This window comes from Phacochoerus africanus, chromosome 12 (genome assembly GCF_016906955.1).
Source record: "Phacochoerus africanus isolate WHEZ1 chromosome 12, ROS_Pafr_v1, whole genome shotgun sequence".
NCBI classification, from domain to species: domain Eukaryota; kingdom Metazoa; phylum Chordata; class Mammalia; order Artiodactyla; family Suidae; genus Phacochoerus; species Phacochoerus africanus.
In genome coordinates, this window is record NC_062555.1 from 32,482,976 (window position 1) to 32,500,039 (window position 17,064).

The window sequence follows — 17,064 nt, forward strand, 5'->3', positions numbered from 1 at the left end:
GCTGAGCCACTATGGGAACTCCCCAAAACTACTGTTTCTTTTTTCTTTTTGTCTTTTTTTTTTTGCCTTTTCTGGGACTGCTCCCACGGCATATGGAGGTTCCCAGGCTAGGGGTCGAATCGGAGCTGTAGCCACCAGCCTACGCCACAGCGACGGCAACACCAGATCCGAACTGCGTCTGTGACCTACACCACAGCTCACGGCAATGCCGGATCCTTAACCCACTGAGCAAGGCCAGGGATCAAACCCACAACCTCATGGTTCCTAGTTGGATTCGTTAACCACTGCGCCACGACAGGAACTCCGGAAACTACTGTTTCTTGATTTGCGTGCCTATGTCTTTACGTAGAGCAAAATGCAAGCTTGGTGAGAACCAGGGTCTGGGTGCCTCTAGGCTATCTCCAGGCCCTGTCTCAATGCCTGGCACATAAATATGGGCTTGGGAAATGTTTCTGAATGAATGTACCACTTTAAAAACTCAGAATGCTTTTCAGCGACTTTGAAATTACAATGCACAGTTGGAAGCTGTAAAATGCTTTGAAGAATGCCACCCATCCTATTTATGACAGGAAGCACTCCTCTTTTTTAGTCCTTTTGATTTCAAAAATTTACTATTGAAGGGGGGAAAAAAATCTGTCCAGGGAGCATAATCTGGGAAGCCCATTAGGCCTCATTTTGAGTTTCCATTTTGTATCTGTAAACAGAAAGACCAAGGCTCAGGGCTTTTGTGAGTTAATAAGTCTAGCGCTGCAATAAACAAACCTACTTCTCCAATTTGTGTCCTTAAATTAGATTTCACTTCTCTTTCAAGTGGGTTTACTGCTGGTGAGGGAACCTGCCTGGCAGCCCAGGTGTGGGAAGGCCTCCCCAAAGCCACTCCAGGACAGACAGCTTTTCCAGCAAGTATTTTGTGTAGGAGCACCTATAATGGTTCAGGGTGTCTCATTTGGTCATTCTCATGGCGAAAGACAAGGGCACAAGCTGGTGTAGGGTTGTCATATAAAGATTTCCAACACTTGGAGTTCCCTCTGTGGCACGAGATCGACGGCATCTTAGGAGCACTGGGTCGCAGGTTCGATTCCCAGCACCGGCACAGTGGGTTAAGGATCCAGCATTGCTGCAGCTGTGGCGCAGGTCGAAACTGTGGCTCAGATTGATCCCTGGCCTGGAAACTGCGTATGTTGCGGGGCAGCCAAAAATGAAAAAGAAAAAAAAAAGATCTCCAACACTTGTACTCTGATTTTCACACTTCTTTTCTTCCTCACCTTACAAGCTCCTTCATCTTCAAGGGCTGCAATCTTAACTTTTTTTAAACTAAAGGGAATGAAAAGTTACTTTATGTGCTGGCACGAAGCCAGGCTAGTAAAATCCCTGTGCCCTGAGTTAAGACCACAGACGGCACAGGCGGCAGAGGCTCTCAGCTCTTTTGCGAGGGCTCTTTCTAACCTCGCTGGAGGCAGTCCCTAAAGCGCTCAGTTCTGTGTTAACCAGTTAGATTCAGTTATAACAGGTTTTCCCAGTTACAACTAGGGCTGTGGCAACGTGCACAACAGAGTTAGTCCGAAATTGCTATCAGGATCATCACTTGACACACACGTGGAGGGTGACAGTGGGGATCAAAGGTGATGACAGATGCCAGGAGCTGCATGTTCTCTCCGGTAAATTCCAGCCTGCCTTCCTTCTCCTCTGTATAGACTATTTCATTTAGTGACATTAATACTATCAAAGATGGCTGGCTCCAAAACAGAGAGCTCAGGAGCCGCTGTTGAGTCCACCCTGAAGTATCGGACAGCGAGCCTTCTTTTCCTATCAAAATGCACACTAAATGGCAAAAAAAAAAAAAAAAAAAAAATCCAACACGGAATTCTAGAATTAGGAAACGACACGCTCCACCTCCTTTCTTCCTTCCATTAACATGACACATAGCCTTTGCTGAAAACAGGACTTCCACTGTTGGCGGCGAAGTGACCACGGGTGTCTTCCTCTGAGAAGCTCTGAAGGGACATCTGGGCCTTCTCGCCATTTTCTCAGGGGCAGGTTCAACCAACTGCAGAGGGTCTCACGAGGTCTGCCAAAAGGTTCGCTCTCTCCGCAAGGGGTGCCAAGTGATGGCCTTAGTGATCCCATCACCTTATCGTGGCAGATACCAGTCATGGCTCCTCCAGAACACCTGGGCATCCGGCACCCATTCTCCAGACAAGTACTGGGTGTTAAGGATGAGATGGTGAATAAAACAGACAAGACCGCCCTCTGAGAGCTTATAGTTCTGAGGAAAGTCTAAGAAAAATCCAGCCAACTGGCAAGAGCAGACTCATGTTAGTGACCAACAGGATGCAAGAGGGCAGAGGGAGTGGCCCAGGGATGTGGCCAGGAGACTCCTGAAGAGGGGGCCACTCAAACTGAGCACCCAAGGAGGAAAAGACACCGCTTTCTGAACAGGGCACCCTAGGCGCAGTCAATTTCTGGCCCAATCACACGTTCCATGAAAAAAATTCCACTCTCCCTTCCTCGTTATCTTCTTAATGGTTGTTTCTTCCAATACCCTCCCTATGGGAGCTAGAGATATGGACTTTAAAAATTAAACTCCAAGTCTTAAATATAAGAACTAAAACTATAAAACTCTTAGAAGAAGACATAGGCATAAATCTAGACCTTTTATACTAGGCACTGGTTTCATAGATTTGAAGACCAAAAGCATAAGCAAAAAAAGAAAATATAAATGACTTGGATATCTTCAAAATTAAAACATTTGTGCTTCAAAGGGCACTCATAAAAAAGTGAAAAGACAACCCAAGAGAATGAGAGGATGTTTTTGCGAATCACATACCTGGCTAAGGGGTTTGTATCTAAAAAACATAAAGAACCATTACAGGAGTTCCCGTCTTGGTGCAGCGGAAACGAACTCAACTAGGAACCGTGAGGTTGCGGGTTCGATCCCTGGACTTGCTCAGTGGGTTAAGGATCCGGAGTTCCCGTGAGCTGTGTGCAGGCAGGCAGCTGAAGCTCTGATTAGACCCTTAGCCTGGGAACTTCCATATGCCACAGATGTGGCCCTTAAAAACAAACAGACAAAAACAAAAAACCCCAAGAGTCAAGCTGGGGAAGGCTTTTCCAGCTAAAGGTACTTACTACTCTAGGCAATCAATTCCCGAGGAAACTACCTGCTGTGCTGATAGTGGAGCCAAAAGGACAGGCCTGGCTCTGGGCTGCTGGCTGCCAGCTAGCTGCTCTCCCCATGCCTGTGGATTTTCTATGTTCAGCCTGGGCTCTGCTTCTACCCACAAATGGGCACAATCAGTTGGTATGTGGAACACAGTCCCATGTGGTTCAAGGCTGCAGCAAAGCAATGTGCAGGAGCAGCTTTAAAAATCATTTAGTGCCACCCCATAAAGTTTAGCTGATCTTTAAATTTCATTCCCCAACAGACACACAAAATACCATCATTTGCACATAAATGGGGGGTCCTTTTCCCTTTCTCAAAACGATTTGAATTCAATATAGTTGTTTTCTCTTTGCTATCAAGGACCAGCAGAGAGCCTGGCCCAGAGGAGGCATAAGCTGCCAGGGGGTCATGTAGGGTCTGTGGGGCACTGCCCCCTCCCTGCTGGCCACTGGTGCTATGGGAGCTCCCACAGGCTACAGGGAAAAGCTCATTCTACCTGCAGCCTCCACCTTTCACAGCTTGAGGGCCAAAGTGAACTCTCAAATCCTGGTGCACCATGGAACTAGAGAGCAAAGGTGCACAGGAAAGGCACAGGAGGGAAGAAAAGTGAGCTGGGAAGATATTTTGGCAAAAGTGGGCCCTGTATTTTAGGGCACTTAAGGTATGCTTCACATGGGAATATGACTTGGTTTATAATTCGGAAAGAAGAGGGTCGTGCTTGCTGTGTGTTTGGGAGTGTGGATTTCAGTACAGAAAGCCAATACAAAGATATATAACCTACTGACCGAGGGATAAAGAAGCTATAAAAACCCACATGCTGATTTCACTTAACATTAAAGACAAAAGGAACAGGAGACGCAGCTGAGTTTGGGAAAGAAAGAAGAGCATTAGGGCAATGTTATTTATCACCCAGAAAATGTGTACATCTCTGCAATCTTTCTGAGAAAAATCTGTACAGATAGGGGTGGGGAGGTACACAAATATGCAGACAATAAGAGTAGATAATGTCCCTTAAATCTTAAAATATCTATACAATAGGACCTGCCACTATACCCAGTGGAAGAAGCAATGGCAAAGAATGACCAAGAACTCTTCCGATAAAGTCTGGTTGAACTTGTAGCTACAAGTCTGCCTTTAAATGCTCTTCTCTTCTTCATTTACAGAGAAATTCTAAATGTTATGACAGATGATAACTGCTCATTTTAAAGGTCTCTTTAAGAAAAATCAGGAGTTCCCATCGTGGCGCAGTGGTTAACGAATCTGACTAGGAATCATGAGGTTGCGGGTTCGATCCCTGCCCTTGCTCAGTGGGTTAAGGATCCGGCGTTGCCGTGAGCTGTGGTGTAGGTTGCAGACGCGGCTCGGATCCCGCGTTGCTGTGGCTCTGGTGTAGGCCAGCGGTTACAGCTCTGATTCGACCCCTAGCCTGGGAACCTCCATATGCCGCGGGAGCGGCCCAAGAAATAGCAAAAAGACAAAAAAAAAAAAGAATTATACAAGAGCTTTATTTTTTTCCCACATCATAAAAGGCACATGGTTTAAAAATACTCCTATGTCTAAAGCAACGGAAGGAAAATCACCCCAATCTCTTTTATCATCCATACCCCCGGCCAGCTTTCCAAACCCTACAAATTACAAATGCTGCGTCAAAAGGACAGCTGTGCCTTCGCCAGCACAGTTTTGGCTTTTTAGAAGATGGAGATTGAGTCACGCTTTTTATAGGTTATAGCCTAGAGTTCAGATCCATTAGCCTTTGACCTCTTGATCTGCCACCTGAGCTTGACCATGTCAAGGGGCCCATGAGCCAGAGGCCATATCCCTGGGAAGAAACTGTGACAAACAGCCCCATGCAGGATATGGCAGGTGTTACCCTGCCTCTCTAGAAGCTCCTGTTCCACCCGGCCCCTCACACCTCACCCTGGAAAACCACTTTGCTAATTGCCACACACCATTCAAGCCCTCCACGACCGACCGCCTCTTTTTTTAATGTTCAATCGGAAAACCTGCCTCCTGGGGGCTTTGTTCCACGAGGGTGCCTCCCCGGCACTGCTGGGTAGTGACCTGGGCAGCCTGGGGGGTGGGGGTGGGGGGGATGCAGGCCCCTGGGGCAGCCTCTAAAAGGGAAGAAAGAGAGGAAAAGGCGCCCATGGTGGGGGGGAGGGGGCTGGGGCGGCACCTGTGCTTGAGCCCCAGTGTCCTTGCACAGCCCTGCGGTCATGCTGGGGCCGTGGCGCCAGCCCGGCAGGCCGCCCTCATGCACCACCGTGATTACGGGGCCTGACGTCAACAAGGCCGGTGTCTGCCTTTGTGCTACTTAGATTCTGCATCGGGATCGGGCTGGACCAAAGGGGAAGGAGGTACCGAGTTCAGCACACAGAGCATTTTACTCAATGTAAACTGCTGAGCGTCCTGAAGTGGCAACAGAGCCCAGAGAGAGTCCCTCTGACCTCTCCTCGAAACTCCTCTGGGAGGAGAACAAAACAGAAGTGCCCTCTCTTGTAGTCAGAATACGACGCAAAAGCGACTGGGAGAGAAAAGGGGACCTGGGCCTGCCTGACCCCCAACACCCTGCAAAAGACTGACAGTCCCCGCGACCAGGAGTTTCAGCAGGAAAAGCACTGGGTAGAATCACAGCTACTGATCAGTCTTAGGCTGTAAACATATGAAACCTGACTAAACCTTTATTCTTGGCCCTTTGAATGCCTCTCCAGAAGTCTGTCCATCGTGAAATAGTCGCAGTTCACAGAAACTACCCTTCGGGTCTAAAGGAAATTCTGAAATGAGCATCAGAGCCGTCAGACTGCTGTGTTCCCGTGACTGCACCTTCTACCTGTGGACTTCAAATAAATGCTATGCTGCTATTTTTCTTTTCCAACAAACCCTGAGTTCTCTTACTGACAATGTATTCAAATCCATGCCCTCATGAAATGTGTAAAAAACCCACCAGGGAAGGCAGCCAGTTTACAAGGTTTTCAAGGGCTCTTCCACCTGAAGCAGAGGAAAATCAGTCAGGAGGGGAAAGGCCTGCAAGGTTGGATGTTTTTCCATTTGCAGTCAACCTTGAAAGTGTCCTTTTCAGAGCAGAATGCAGCCAGATGCTGGCGTGGCTTCTCTGTGTACTACTGGTAAAACAGGTTTGTCCTTGCTTACCAACCCGCTTCCTGAGATTTACTTGCTACTGCTACTTGAGTTTGCAATTCCTTCTTTTTCTTCCATGTGAAGCATTTTGTTTTCACCTCGCTCAAGGTGACATTCTTTGGCACCTTGGGAAAATACAGCTGGCTCACGGTGGCCCCAGAGGTAGTTAACTATGTTCTAGCCATTCCACTCTGGATTCTAACCACTCTGGGTTCAGAGACTTTATTAGATGAGACGAAAAAGTTGCCTTTTGTGGTCAGTTGCTGCTTTAGAGCACTGGTTCTTAACCTGGATGACTCTGTATCTCCCAGGAGACGTTTAGCGATGTCTGCAGGCATTTTCAGTTGCCAAAACTGGGGTAAGAAAGCAGGGAGAGGATGCTTTTGGCATCTCATGGAAAAAGGCCTGGGATGCAATATATCCTACAATGCACAGGGCGTTCCCGCCCCAAAGAATTATCTGCTCCTATGTCCAAAATGCCAGGTTGAGATAACTTGATTTAAAGCACCATTCCCCCCCCCCCAAAAAAAACTCTGCCAAGCCCCCAGATCAAGAATTCTGTGACCAGATGCCCAGGTGCTCTTAACACTACTTTCTTCTCTTTCTCTCTGCTGAGAGCCAGCAGTCCAGTCCAGGCCACTGCCATGCAGACAAGGAAAATGGGGCTCCTGAAGGTACGTGACTTGTAAGTGGCCACCAGCCATTTGGTGACCTGGGACCAAGTTCAGCTTGTTGCTAGGTCAATGACTCAGCCAGTACCAGGAAGAGTGGTAGCCGTGAGCAGAGACTGGGTGCCAGGGGAAGACAGATGCAGCACCCACTCTTTCGACCCCAAACTCACCTAAGGGGTCTCTTCCTTTCAACCAACACATCTTCCCCCAATACTGGGAGGGGATGACCTGGTGCTGATGGTGGCCTCTCCCTGAAAATTAATCTTCTGGCTCAACCTACCAACTGAGACATCAGAGCAGAGCATGGCACCACGGGGACTTTTCTGACTAACACACCACTCCCATCTAAGCCAGATGAGGCGGTGAGTTTCTGCTTGTTTCTGGATTTTCTGAACATTCATCTGAGGCGTCCCAGTTTTGAAATGTTCCACCGGAGTCTGTGGAAATAAGGTTGCTTCAAGGTCAGGCATGGGGCTCTTGAGGAAGAAAGGTCACAGGGCCAAGTTGCACAGAAGCCTTACCCCGGTACCATGGGAGAGCTATTTTTATAGCTTAAGAGACTTGCTGAAACTCATTTTTAAAAGGGTTTCAGAAAACAGCTTCTGTTCCAAGAATCAGTTGTCCAATATTTAAAAACCTTTATGGCTCTCTATTTGAACCAATCTGCTCAGAAACTACAGACGATGCATTTCTATGAACTAAGTTTCCTTCAGTCCATTTTCTCACCTGGGAGAGCAGCCCAGGATATGGCTGGAGGTTTGACTCCAGAGGTGGCACACGGTTGACTCCTGTAGTTAAGTGTTGGTTTCTAGGCTAAGGAATGCAAATATTCCTTCTCCAGCGACCTTCTTTTCAGACAAGAGTGCCACCCAAGAGGCAAGGCACAAAATGGCCTGAGATGACACGTGTTACTGTGCCCGGCTTAGGACTTTTGCGCTCACGCATTTTTCCTTTAAGATTCTGAACACACGGGGCAGACCTGTGTATTCCCACCACCCACAAGGCAGGCACATCAGCAACTCTGTGCCCCTGACATGCCAACAGCTGGTCACCATCACCATCAAGCTGGTCACCATGCTCAGAAATCCTGACCAACAGACCAGACATCCCGGGAACACAACTGATACACAAAAGCAACACAACTAATACAAATGTGGAGCAACACAGAAAGAATCAAATAAAATAAAAGAATGAAAGAATTAAAATAAACCTCCCAGGGGGCCAGTGTCAGTTCCCCCCGCCCCCAACACTGAGAAGGAAGATGGGAGGGGACGGGGGCAGGGGGGAGGTGATGGCAAAGACGCTAAAATGACTACTGAACAGAAAGAAGGACCCGGGGCCACCCTAGCGCAGGCTTCTTGCACCACGGAGGCTCCCGGTACTTTCAGAACATGCCGTTTCGCCAATAAGTGATGCGCTGGGCAACGAGGGGCTTAGACGAGCTAGGGAAGGGGTGGGCTCGCCCTCTCGAAAAGTGACTTCACATCTGTACTTTCAGGAAGAGGGCTAGTCCAAGGAAGAGTGAGGGGAGCCTTTCTGTACCTCTTAAGGATGAGGAATAAAGCCCCCATTGCCAGGGGCACTCCCGGCTGCTGCGCACAGACGCCCAGTTCAACAGCACAGTCCCGGCGCCTGGGGCAGCACCCTGAACAGAGTGTTGGGGCCTTAACTCGCATTTGCTCCCTGCCAGCAAAATAGCTCCAGGGCCACGTCCCACTGCAACCGCTCCACACACAACCTGCCACATGCCAGTATCTTCAGCCATGTTTCGAATGACTACTATTTATTCCACATTAGCAAGCTCTGGTAACAACCGAAAGGGACGATCCTGCTATGTTTGGCCAAGAAGCAGCACCCAGAACAGAGTCAGAATCCTCATTTTTCCACCAAATAACAATTCTTTCTCCCATGAAATGTTCTGTCACTTAAAATAAAGGCAGATGGCTAGTCAACAAAATTCCTGCTAATCAGTGTCACAATAAATCACATTTAACTAATAAAGTTTCTAGAAAACACCCTGGTTGGTCAAAATCCTGTTGCTTTTCTGGTTCTGAGTGACATTTCAAGGCAACCTCACAGTAAGCTAAGCTGTCAGTGTAACTGACCACATGCCGGGGCCCCAGAGGGCCTGGGAAGGGGCAAGGCGGTGGCACATGGTCAGGCCTCAGGGCCTCCCCTGATCTGGGCCCTGTGCCCCCCTGACCTCAACCCGAGGTCCCAAAGTAGGGGTCAACCAGCTCCAGAGGGGGCAGGCCAAACGGGCCCACAGCTAGTAGGAGTGGGGTGGACGTCTTAGAATAGTTTTAAAAAGGAACAGCACCAAGAAGAATTATCTTGAGATGTGATAATTATATGAAATTCAAGTTTCAGGGACCATAAACACCTTTACTGAAACAAGGCACGTCTGTTCGTGTACATGCTGTCACGGCAGCTTTGGAGCCACAGCAGCAGAGGGGACTAGTTAGTTGCGACAGAAACTGTACGGCCTAAGCTATCAAAATCTGCTCCTTTACAGAAAAACTTGGCTGACCCCCTACGCCACGTTCAGACCTCTGTACCTGCTGTCACCTCCGTATGGAAACCAGCCCTGACCCTTGGCTTTACATGGCCAACTCATTCCTGTCCTTAGGTGCTGGCTCGAATGTCACGTTCTCTTTGTGGCCTTTCCTGCACTCTATCTGGAGACACCCAGCCCATGTCACCTGTACTCTCCTTTGCTGCTCTTTATCTGAGGCTGTCCTGTTCATTTACGTATGAGCTCTCTTTCCAGAATACAAACTTCCTGAGGGTGACCCTCGCCACTGCTGTATCCCTGGTGCCTGGCAGAGTTAAGCATCCGTGAACCGCACGAATGCTGGGCACGCTAGCCACTCAAACCGAGCAAAGCTTTCCTCAGGCCTCAGTCTCTCATCACCAAAGAACCACATCTGAAGAGACTGCCCAGGCTTTGGGCATCGTGGTATATTTTGTGAGATTTAAAAACAAGCAACCAAAATAAAACTTATTGTATTTCTCAAAGGTTTAAGAAGTTATATATAACAAGCAAGTTGAGCTGTAAGTTAAGAACAGGATGTGCTTTATGTTTATGCCAAGAGGAAGGGGTGGGGGCGGGGGAAACAGGGTCTCCCACCTCCCGGCTTCTGGACGAGGAGAGACAGGTGCCCGGCACCTGCTTTGATCCTCCCGCCTCCGTCTGTCCACTGCCCGCCCGTCACTGAGGCCTGGCATTTCAGTGGTATTCAGCTCTGATTAAAGCATAACCTCATGCCTATAAATAGAGCCCTCCTTTAAACACTAATTAAAAATAACAGGCTGGCATTTGGAAACTCCTATAAACAAAAATATAAAGAGCTGAAGTAAACAGTAACAGTTGCACATTTCATCTATGCTCAGATGGGTTAAAAAAAAAAAACTACATATGTCTTCTCTCTCTTTTTTACATTAAATCCTAAATTTTACGTTAAGGGCTTAAAAATGTATAACAATGTCCATCCTACCACCTTTTAACCTAACAATGAGTCGGCTTTTCTCGATGTACTCCCTTTTAACAATGGCAAGATTAATCTGAATAATATTTAACCCACCGAGTCTAAAGTATCATTTTGACAAGGCGATCAACAAGAAGAAATTACTGGGGTATTTCTATCATTCCTCTTTCTATCCTCTGGGTTCAATATCCACTATGCATTTCATAGCATCTCTCAATGTGAAGCAGCCATATACCAAGTGCTCAACGGCCACATGTGCCTGACAGCTGCCATCATGGACTGCACAGTTTTTACATATTCAGTAATTCTCTAAACACAAATCCAACTTACCTGCGTTTTAGGAGTTCTATATAAAACAGCTTTTCTGACTGCATGCTTAAGTCTTTACTTCAGATGACTAAATACACTGCATAGTATTTTCCAGGTTTAAAAACTCGTCTTAGGATTCACACTGCATTCTTCACGATAAGCTAAAAGATATTAAGGACCACGTCAAATTGCTTTCCCATAAGCATCCAATTTTGCTTTTCAAACCACGGCTGTTAGCTTTAGTTTTCATTTCCTTTCCACATGGCTCCTTTCCTGTCCTAACTGAATGCTACCAAGAAGCTCTGGCACATCTGAGCCAAGTTTCCTTAAGCATGCAACAGGACGGCACCACCATCGTGCATAAGACGACCCGCCTGAGTTCACAATTCAAAAACACTCAATTCAACCCGCCTATGCATTCCTTGAAGAGGCGTCTGTCCACCTTGGTGATTTAAGAAGAAAGAGGGGGAAAAACTCAGGACCTCAAAATGCCCTGGCAATGATGGGGATCAGAGGCCCCCCACTGGAGCAAGCACCCCCCAGAGGAGCAGTTCACCCTATGCCTCAAGTACGGCTCTTCACTGGTAAGCACACAGCACGGGTGTGGTTAATGGAAGAGCAGTTCCAACAGGTGGGGACTCAAGGGGACCATCATTCTTCACCCACGGGGAGGGCCCCCAATTTAAGTCGAGGGCGTTCCTTGTTACCTCTGCATCCTGCTCCGGGAGGTGGTATGTCCGCTCAAGGCGTTGCAGGGTTCGAGGGTTCAAGGTCGTCTGCTCTAAGAGATGCTCCAGAAGCAAGAGCAGCTGGTCTGGAAGAAGCTGAGGGCAAAAACGAACAGCCCGTGAAGATGCTGTGCAGCTTATGAGAAATTACACCCAAATGTTCAGACCGAAGACAGCAAATCAAGGGTAACTTGGGCACTTCCAGCAACTGTCTGAAACACAGGAAGGCTGCTGACTTGACTCTGGTAAAACCTCAAGGTTTATTTATCTATTTATTTTTGTCTTTTTAGGCCCGCACCCATGGCACATGGAGGTTCCCAAGCCAGGGGTCGAACTGGAGCTGCAGCTGCAGGCCTACACCACAGGCTCCAAGCCAGGTCTGTGACCTAAACCACAGCTCAAGGCCTACGCCACAGGATCCTTAACCCACTGAACGAGGCCAGGGATCAAACCTGAATCCTCATGGATACCAGTCAGATTCATTTCTGCTGAGCCACGATGGGAACTCCAAAACCTCAAGGTTTACAGTGTATCCCCAAAGACTCTGCTTTCTGGGGCCTCATTAAGCCCTATTTTCCATGTCATTTCTATATTTAAGAGCAGATCAAAACTGTGTTTACCTTTTTAGGGTGTACACCGTATGTTTTTCTAAGGTGTACAACGTGATGATTTAATGTACATATACACATGGTGAATGATAAAAACTGCGCCTATCTTAACAAAACATTATCATAGTTTTATTAGATCTTTTTATTTACAGCATGCATATGACAGAAAGTGTCATTTAGCCTAGACAAATACTCAAGAAACCACGTAATCTTAGGTGAACACATGGTAGTTTAGCAGAAACATGAAGCAACTTTCAGATTTCCTTCTTTACCATATAAATCTTGAAAATGTATACCAAAAACTAAAGAGCATGTAATGGAACTAGAACCATGTCTCCCTCCATTATAAAAACTGTAAGTTCATTATTCCATTAAAAAAAGGTTGTATATGTATATGATTATATGTGCGTGTATGTATTATTTTATACACACATACACCACACACACAAGATCACTCATATTCCTGAGTTTTCATACTGGATAAGTAAAAATGGTGTTCTAGTTAAGGGCAGAGAGGAAATAGTTTTTACGTGGTTCAAAAATGAACTCATCTGTGAACAAACAATACTTATGAAATCCAAGAACTTAAAATATCTGTCCTATTCACTACTGTACCACAGTGCCTAGATCAGCCTCTAGCACAGAACAGCATTCAAACTGTTGACAGAAGGGGGGAAAAATCAATTTAAGATAGATTTTGTAGGAACTGAAAAATGTTTATTCTGAAATGAAGGTCTTTGAGTTTCCTGGTGGCTCAACAGGTAAAGGACCTAGACCCCTGGCCCGGCAACTCCCCCATGCTGCAGGCACAGCCAACAAATAAGTAAATAAATAAATATATAGAAAGACTTAGTTACCATGAATTCTACTATTGTCTACATTTAGCTTTTCTCCATTCTTGCTCATTCGTGTCAATTAACCCAAATTTAAGGCTCTGGAAGTCAACACCACAGCAACAGAACATCTGGGTTTTAACCCCCATTTTGTTACCCTAAAAGAAATTCTTGAAATTTAAAATCTTCTCCAACCTCTCTTTACCTTTCGACCCAAGTGTGCACTCTGTTTCTGCCTGCCCTCCCCCCATTCTTTCTCTCTCTCTCTCTCTCTCTCACACACACACACACACTTTTCCAAAAATGCATTTGTAAGAAAACCCAGTCGAGACTTCATGCATGACATTTACCAGGTAATTCCACAAAGAAAGCCTTTCTTGTATTTTCTCACTCACCTTTCTAAGCTCTTATAAACCCCACTTTCCTCTGGTGAGACAGATACAAATGTGCAACACTTGATTCTTGGGTATTTTCATCTCGTAACATCACTCCACCACTGGAGTGTCATGCTGTGGACCCTCCGGGGCTGACAGGGAAACCAGGTGCTTCAGCAAAAACAGAGGGTTAGGACTGAGCACCGCCCTGGGAGGTTCTCTACGCGAGAACGTGATGTCCTTCCCTTAGAAGGCTTGTTCTGTGAGATGCTTTAAAGATATCAAATTAGACTACATAATGACTAATACCAAAACACCAGTTTTCCATTTTCTACAGTTTTAGACACAGGAGGCTACTTTTATGATATTAAAAGAAACGTGCTGTTTTCTCAAACAGGCCAAATCCGGGAGCACCAGCTTCTGGGGGGCATCTGTCCCACGTGCACACTGTCTACACAACGCACGCATGTGGCAGGCAGGCAGGTAGGCAGGCACTGGTGGCCACAGGCTGTGCCACAGGCCCAGTGAGGACTCCCACCCAGCTCCCCCGAAGTCCCAACCAGGAAGCAGGGCTGAGACTCTGTGCCCCCCCTTTCCTGCGGCCCCTCGTGCTGTAGCCCCATCTCTGCAGCCGGCCCAGTACTCCAGCTCCCTCAGCCCTCCTTTCCACCCATCTCAACCTGCAGCCTCTTTCTCTGGATGTTCCTTCACTACCTTCCAAGCGGGGCCCTTATCCAGCAGAGTCCATGCCTTCAGCCCCAGCCCTGACTGTACCCCCTTCCTTCCCCTGTACAGACCCTCCCTGACTGCCCTCCTGCACTGGAACCCTCCCCACAGAGCCTACCTTTTCTCCCTGGGAGTCTCTCCCCACCTACCCCACTACAGCCCTTTCCAAAGCGTGCTCCACGTGGCCCCCATCCCTCGGCGGTGGGCTGGTCTGGGTGCCCGTCCAGCAGCAGCCCACCTGCCTGCACTGGGTCACGGTGGCTACCCAGTCCTGCCTCCCCAGTGGCACGCTCACAACGGGTCAGCAGCACTTCTGGAGGCAGCCTATCCCCGGCAGCAAGAGCCAGGCACGCAGACAGCTTCTGGGGAAGGGCCCAGCCTGATATAGCACAGAACACCCATCAGCTGGGGGTGGGGGCCTCACTCACTAACTGCAGAAGGAACAAGCCCAGCCAATTTGCAGAATTACAGGGAAGGAAAGAGCAGAAAGAAAAGCATCTCCCTATTATGTGCTGGTGCTTACTTACAAAAGGCCTATTGTTAGAACTTGGGTTTAGCATTTGGCTTAAACTAGGGAGATCCATGGAGGAAGGAAACCCTGAGGAAGATGACTGGCTTGGTCCTCAATTTACCTCAACTGGGTTTAACCAATAAACCCCTCTTTAAAATCAGGGTATTACTAATATGTGAACCCATCAAAATGTCTGGATTCATACTCCTCCCCCCTCCCCTTTTCAGCCACATCCGAGGCACATGGAAGCTCCCGGGCCAGGGATCGAATCCAAGCCACAGCTGTGACCTAGGCCACAGCTGTGTCATCGCGGGATCCTTAACCTACAGTGCCAGGCCGAGGATCAATCCCGAGCCACCACAGAGACAATGCCGGATCCTTAACCCACTGCACCACCACAGCAATTCCTTGGATTCATGCTTTTGGATCTCCTGCAGTTTTCTTCTAAGCAGAAAGTTCACACATGGGCACAGAGAAATAGAACCAAGAGGATCACTGCAAGCTTCCGCCCTCTCCTAACTTTAGGCAATGGAAAAGCAGGGAAAGCCAGGTCCCTGACGTAAGATGGGCAGCCAAGAGGGAAGGGAGGGAGTTAAACCAGTGTGGTTCTTTGTTCAGTTTACTTTAATTGGAGAAATGAAAAGAGCAAGCAGGCGCACACCCCCCATCAGCTCTCCTTCCTCCCTCACGAAGGAAGGCGCCCCACGGATGCGGCAAGCACCAGCTTGTTCAGAGGCTGGCAAAGGCACCAAGGCCCAACAGAGAATGAGAACATTCCTTCTTGGCAGTTGAGAGTCCTTCAGAAAGGGCTTGTGTAAATGACTCTCACTTAGTAAACAACTTGTAGCCATTTGGCTTTCAAGTGTAACTTTCTAACCCACGGGTGTGGCAGGTATGAGGGAGTTTCTAAACAAGGAGAAAACTAGAAAAAAACAGGGATCAAATGCTATTTTAGTAGACAGACAATAAAACCAACTCAGTATCTTTCACTCAGGGATAAGGAAGTAAACATTACCTCATTTTTACATGAGAGTACAGATCTTGAAAAGAGGGTCTTAAAAACGGGGTCAGTAGCTCGCTTTAATAAAGTACACTTCGCTTTGTAAAATAAACATTTACTCCCTCTAAAGCCACCCTAGGATGAAAAAGTACTAAGTAATAAACCAAAATGTTCGCAAAGCCACCGAGAGATATCTTACACTAGCGAATGGGCTCAGACGCCGTGCCGGGGGGGGCCACCCACCCTGGCAGCTGGCACGGCCGCAACCGGGAAATGCTCTGTGGGTCACTCCACTGCCACCCACGGAGAAATCAAATGAAATTTCACATGACTTCCAGGCCGACTCTGTTTAACACGGTTGTATGGGGGCAGCAGACAAGACACCGCTACCAGGCACACTACGGAGTGATTAAGAAAAACAAAGCACATGCTTCGGAGCATTATCTCCTGAGAAGGCAGCTCCTGTGAACATTATAAAAAGAATTTGCCTTTATTTCTGAGGGTCTAGTAGCACTCACACCCACAGTTCAACAGTGACAGGAATAGAAAGTTCTTTTTCCTTTGCACAAACAAGGAATTCATGACGAGGTTATTATTTTTTCCATATGGAAACCAGCTCGGTATTTTTAAATTGCATCTGCCTCAGAAACTTAGACAAAATAAGAATGGGGTGCCAAAGTCATGTGGGTACTGGAAACAGATAACTTCACAACAGTGGGAAACGTACTCGCGCCCAACACACAGAAGACCAGAGGAGGTCAAGTCACTACAATGAGATGTGCTAAGACTTTAGGAGTCTGTGTTCTTGCTCTAAACAGGGAGGATTCCATGGTTGCTAATTACCCAGAAATGCAAAGGGGGGAGGGGGGAGTCTACCTCGTAATTTTTCCCAGTCAACATAAGAGTTGAGGCAAGCCGCACAAGTCTGAACAGTTCTCAAGAGTTGGTACATACGATCTTGGAAAGAAAGTATGGATTCTTCCAACACCGCGCCCCCCACCCCGGTACCCCCACCTCCCAGTCTACAAGCAGCACAAAGAAAAGGAACCCTGATTCTTCCAGAAGCCTAAGAGGCCGCGTAGGGCTGTCCCGGGGGCTTCACTCACTCCTGGCTCCCCGAAGACCACCCACGCAATGGAGGCCCCTCCACCGGTTCTCTCGCTGTAGCGCCACCCTGAAAGGGCCAGCTGGCCTCCGAGGGCAGAAAATGTCCCCGACGCCTTGCACACTGACCTTCCACAAGCAGGACAGACACAGGAAGCTGGGGCACGCGCACGTCCGAGGCCCCCGGCCGCACCCCTCCTAAAGCAAAGGAGGGCACCTCCCCTCGCAGCCCAGCTGGTGCTGCAGCCGCACACGAAGGCAGCCTCCTCGGAGAGGCTCCCAGACGGGGGTGAGCCCGGGACTGATGCAGCCACCGACTGACAGTGGCGTGAGTTCTATTATTACCCCATTAGCACTCTGGGATCTGTGCCTAAATGAAGCATGCTTCCTCCCTGATGCCGCTTCCTTTTA

At 47.9% G+C, this 17,064-nt stretch overlaps 1 protein-coding gene across 5 annotated transcripts in view; it reads right to left on the reverse strand.

The window, feature by feature from the left end:
- The window catches only part of AOPEP (aminopeptidase O (putative)), a 395,656-nt gene that overhangs the window by 12,200 nt on the left and 366,392 nt on the right, over positions 1–17,064 (reverse strand). For 3 of the 5 annotated variants that reach the window (XR_007131178.1, XR_007131175.1, XR_007131177.1), the window contains exons 14-15: positions 11,477–11,593; positions 10,791–10,930 (exon numbers count right to left, since the gene is read on the reverse strand). The exons of 1 other annotated variant lie outside the window; for it this stretch is intronic. Coding sequence is in view for 1 of the 4 variants with exons in the window: in XM_047754793.1 (XP_047610749.1) it covers positions 11,477–11,593 (117 nt within the window). In the remaining 3 variants the exon portion in view is untranslated. The remainder of the gene's footprint in view (positions 1–10,790; positions 10,931–11,476; positions 11,594–17,064) is intronic. One more of the 5 variants, XM_047754793.1, reaches the window with a different exon arrangement.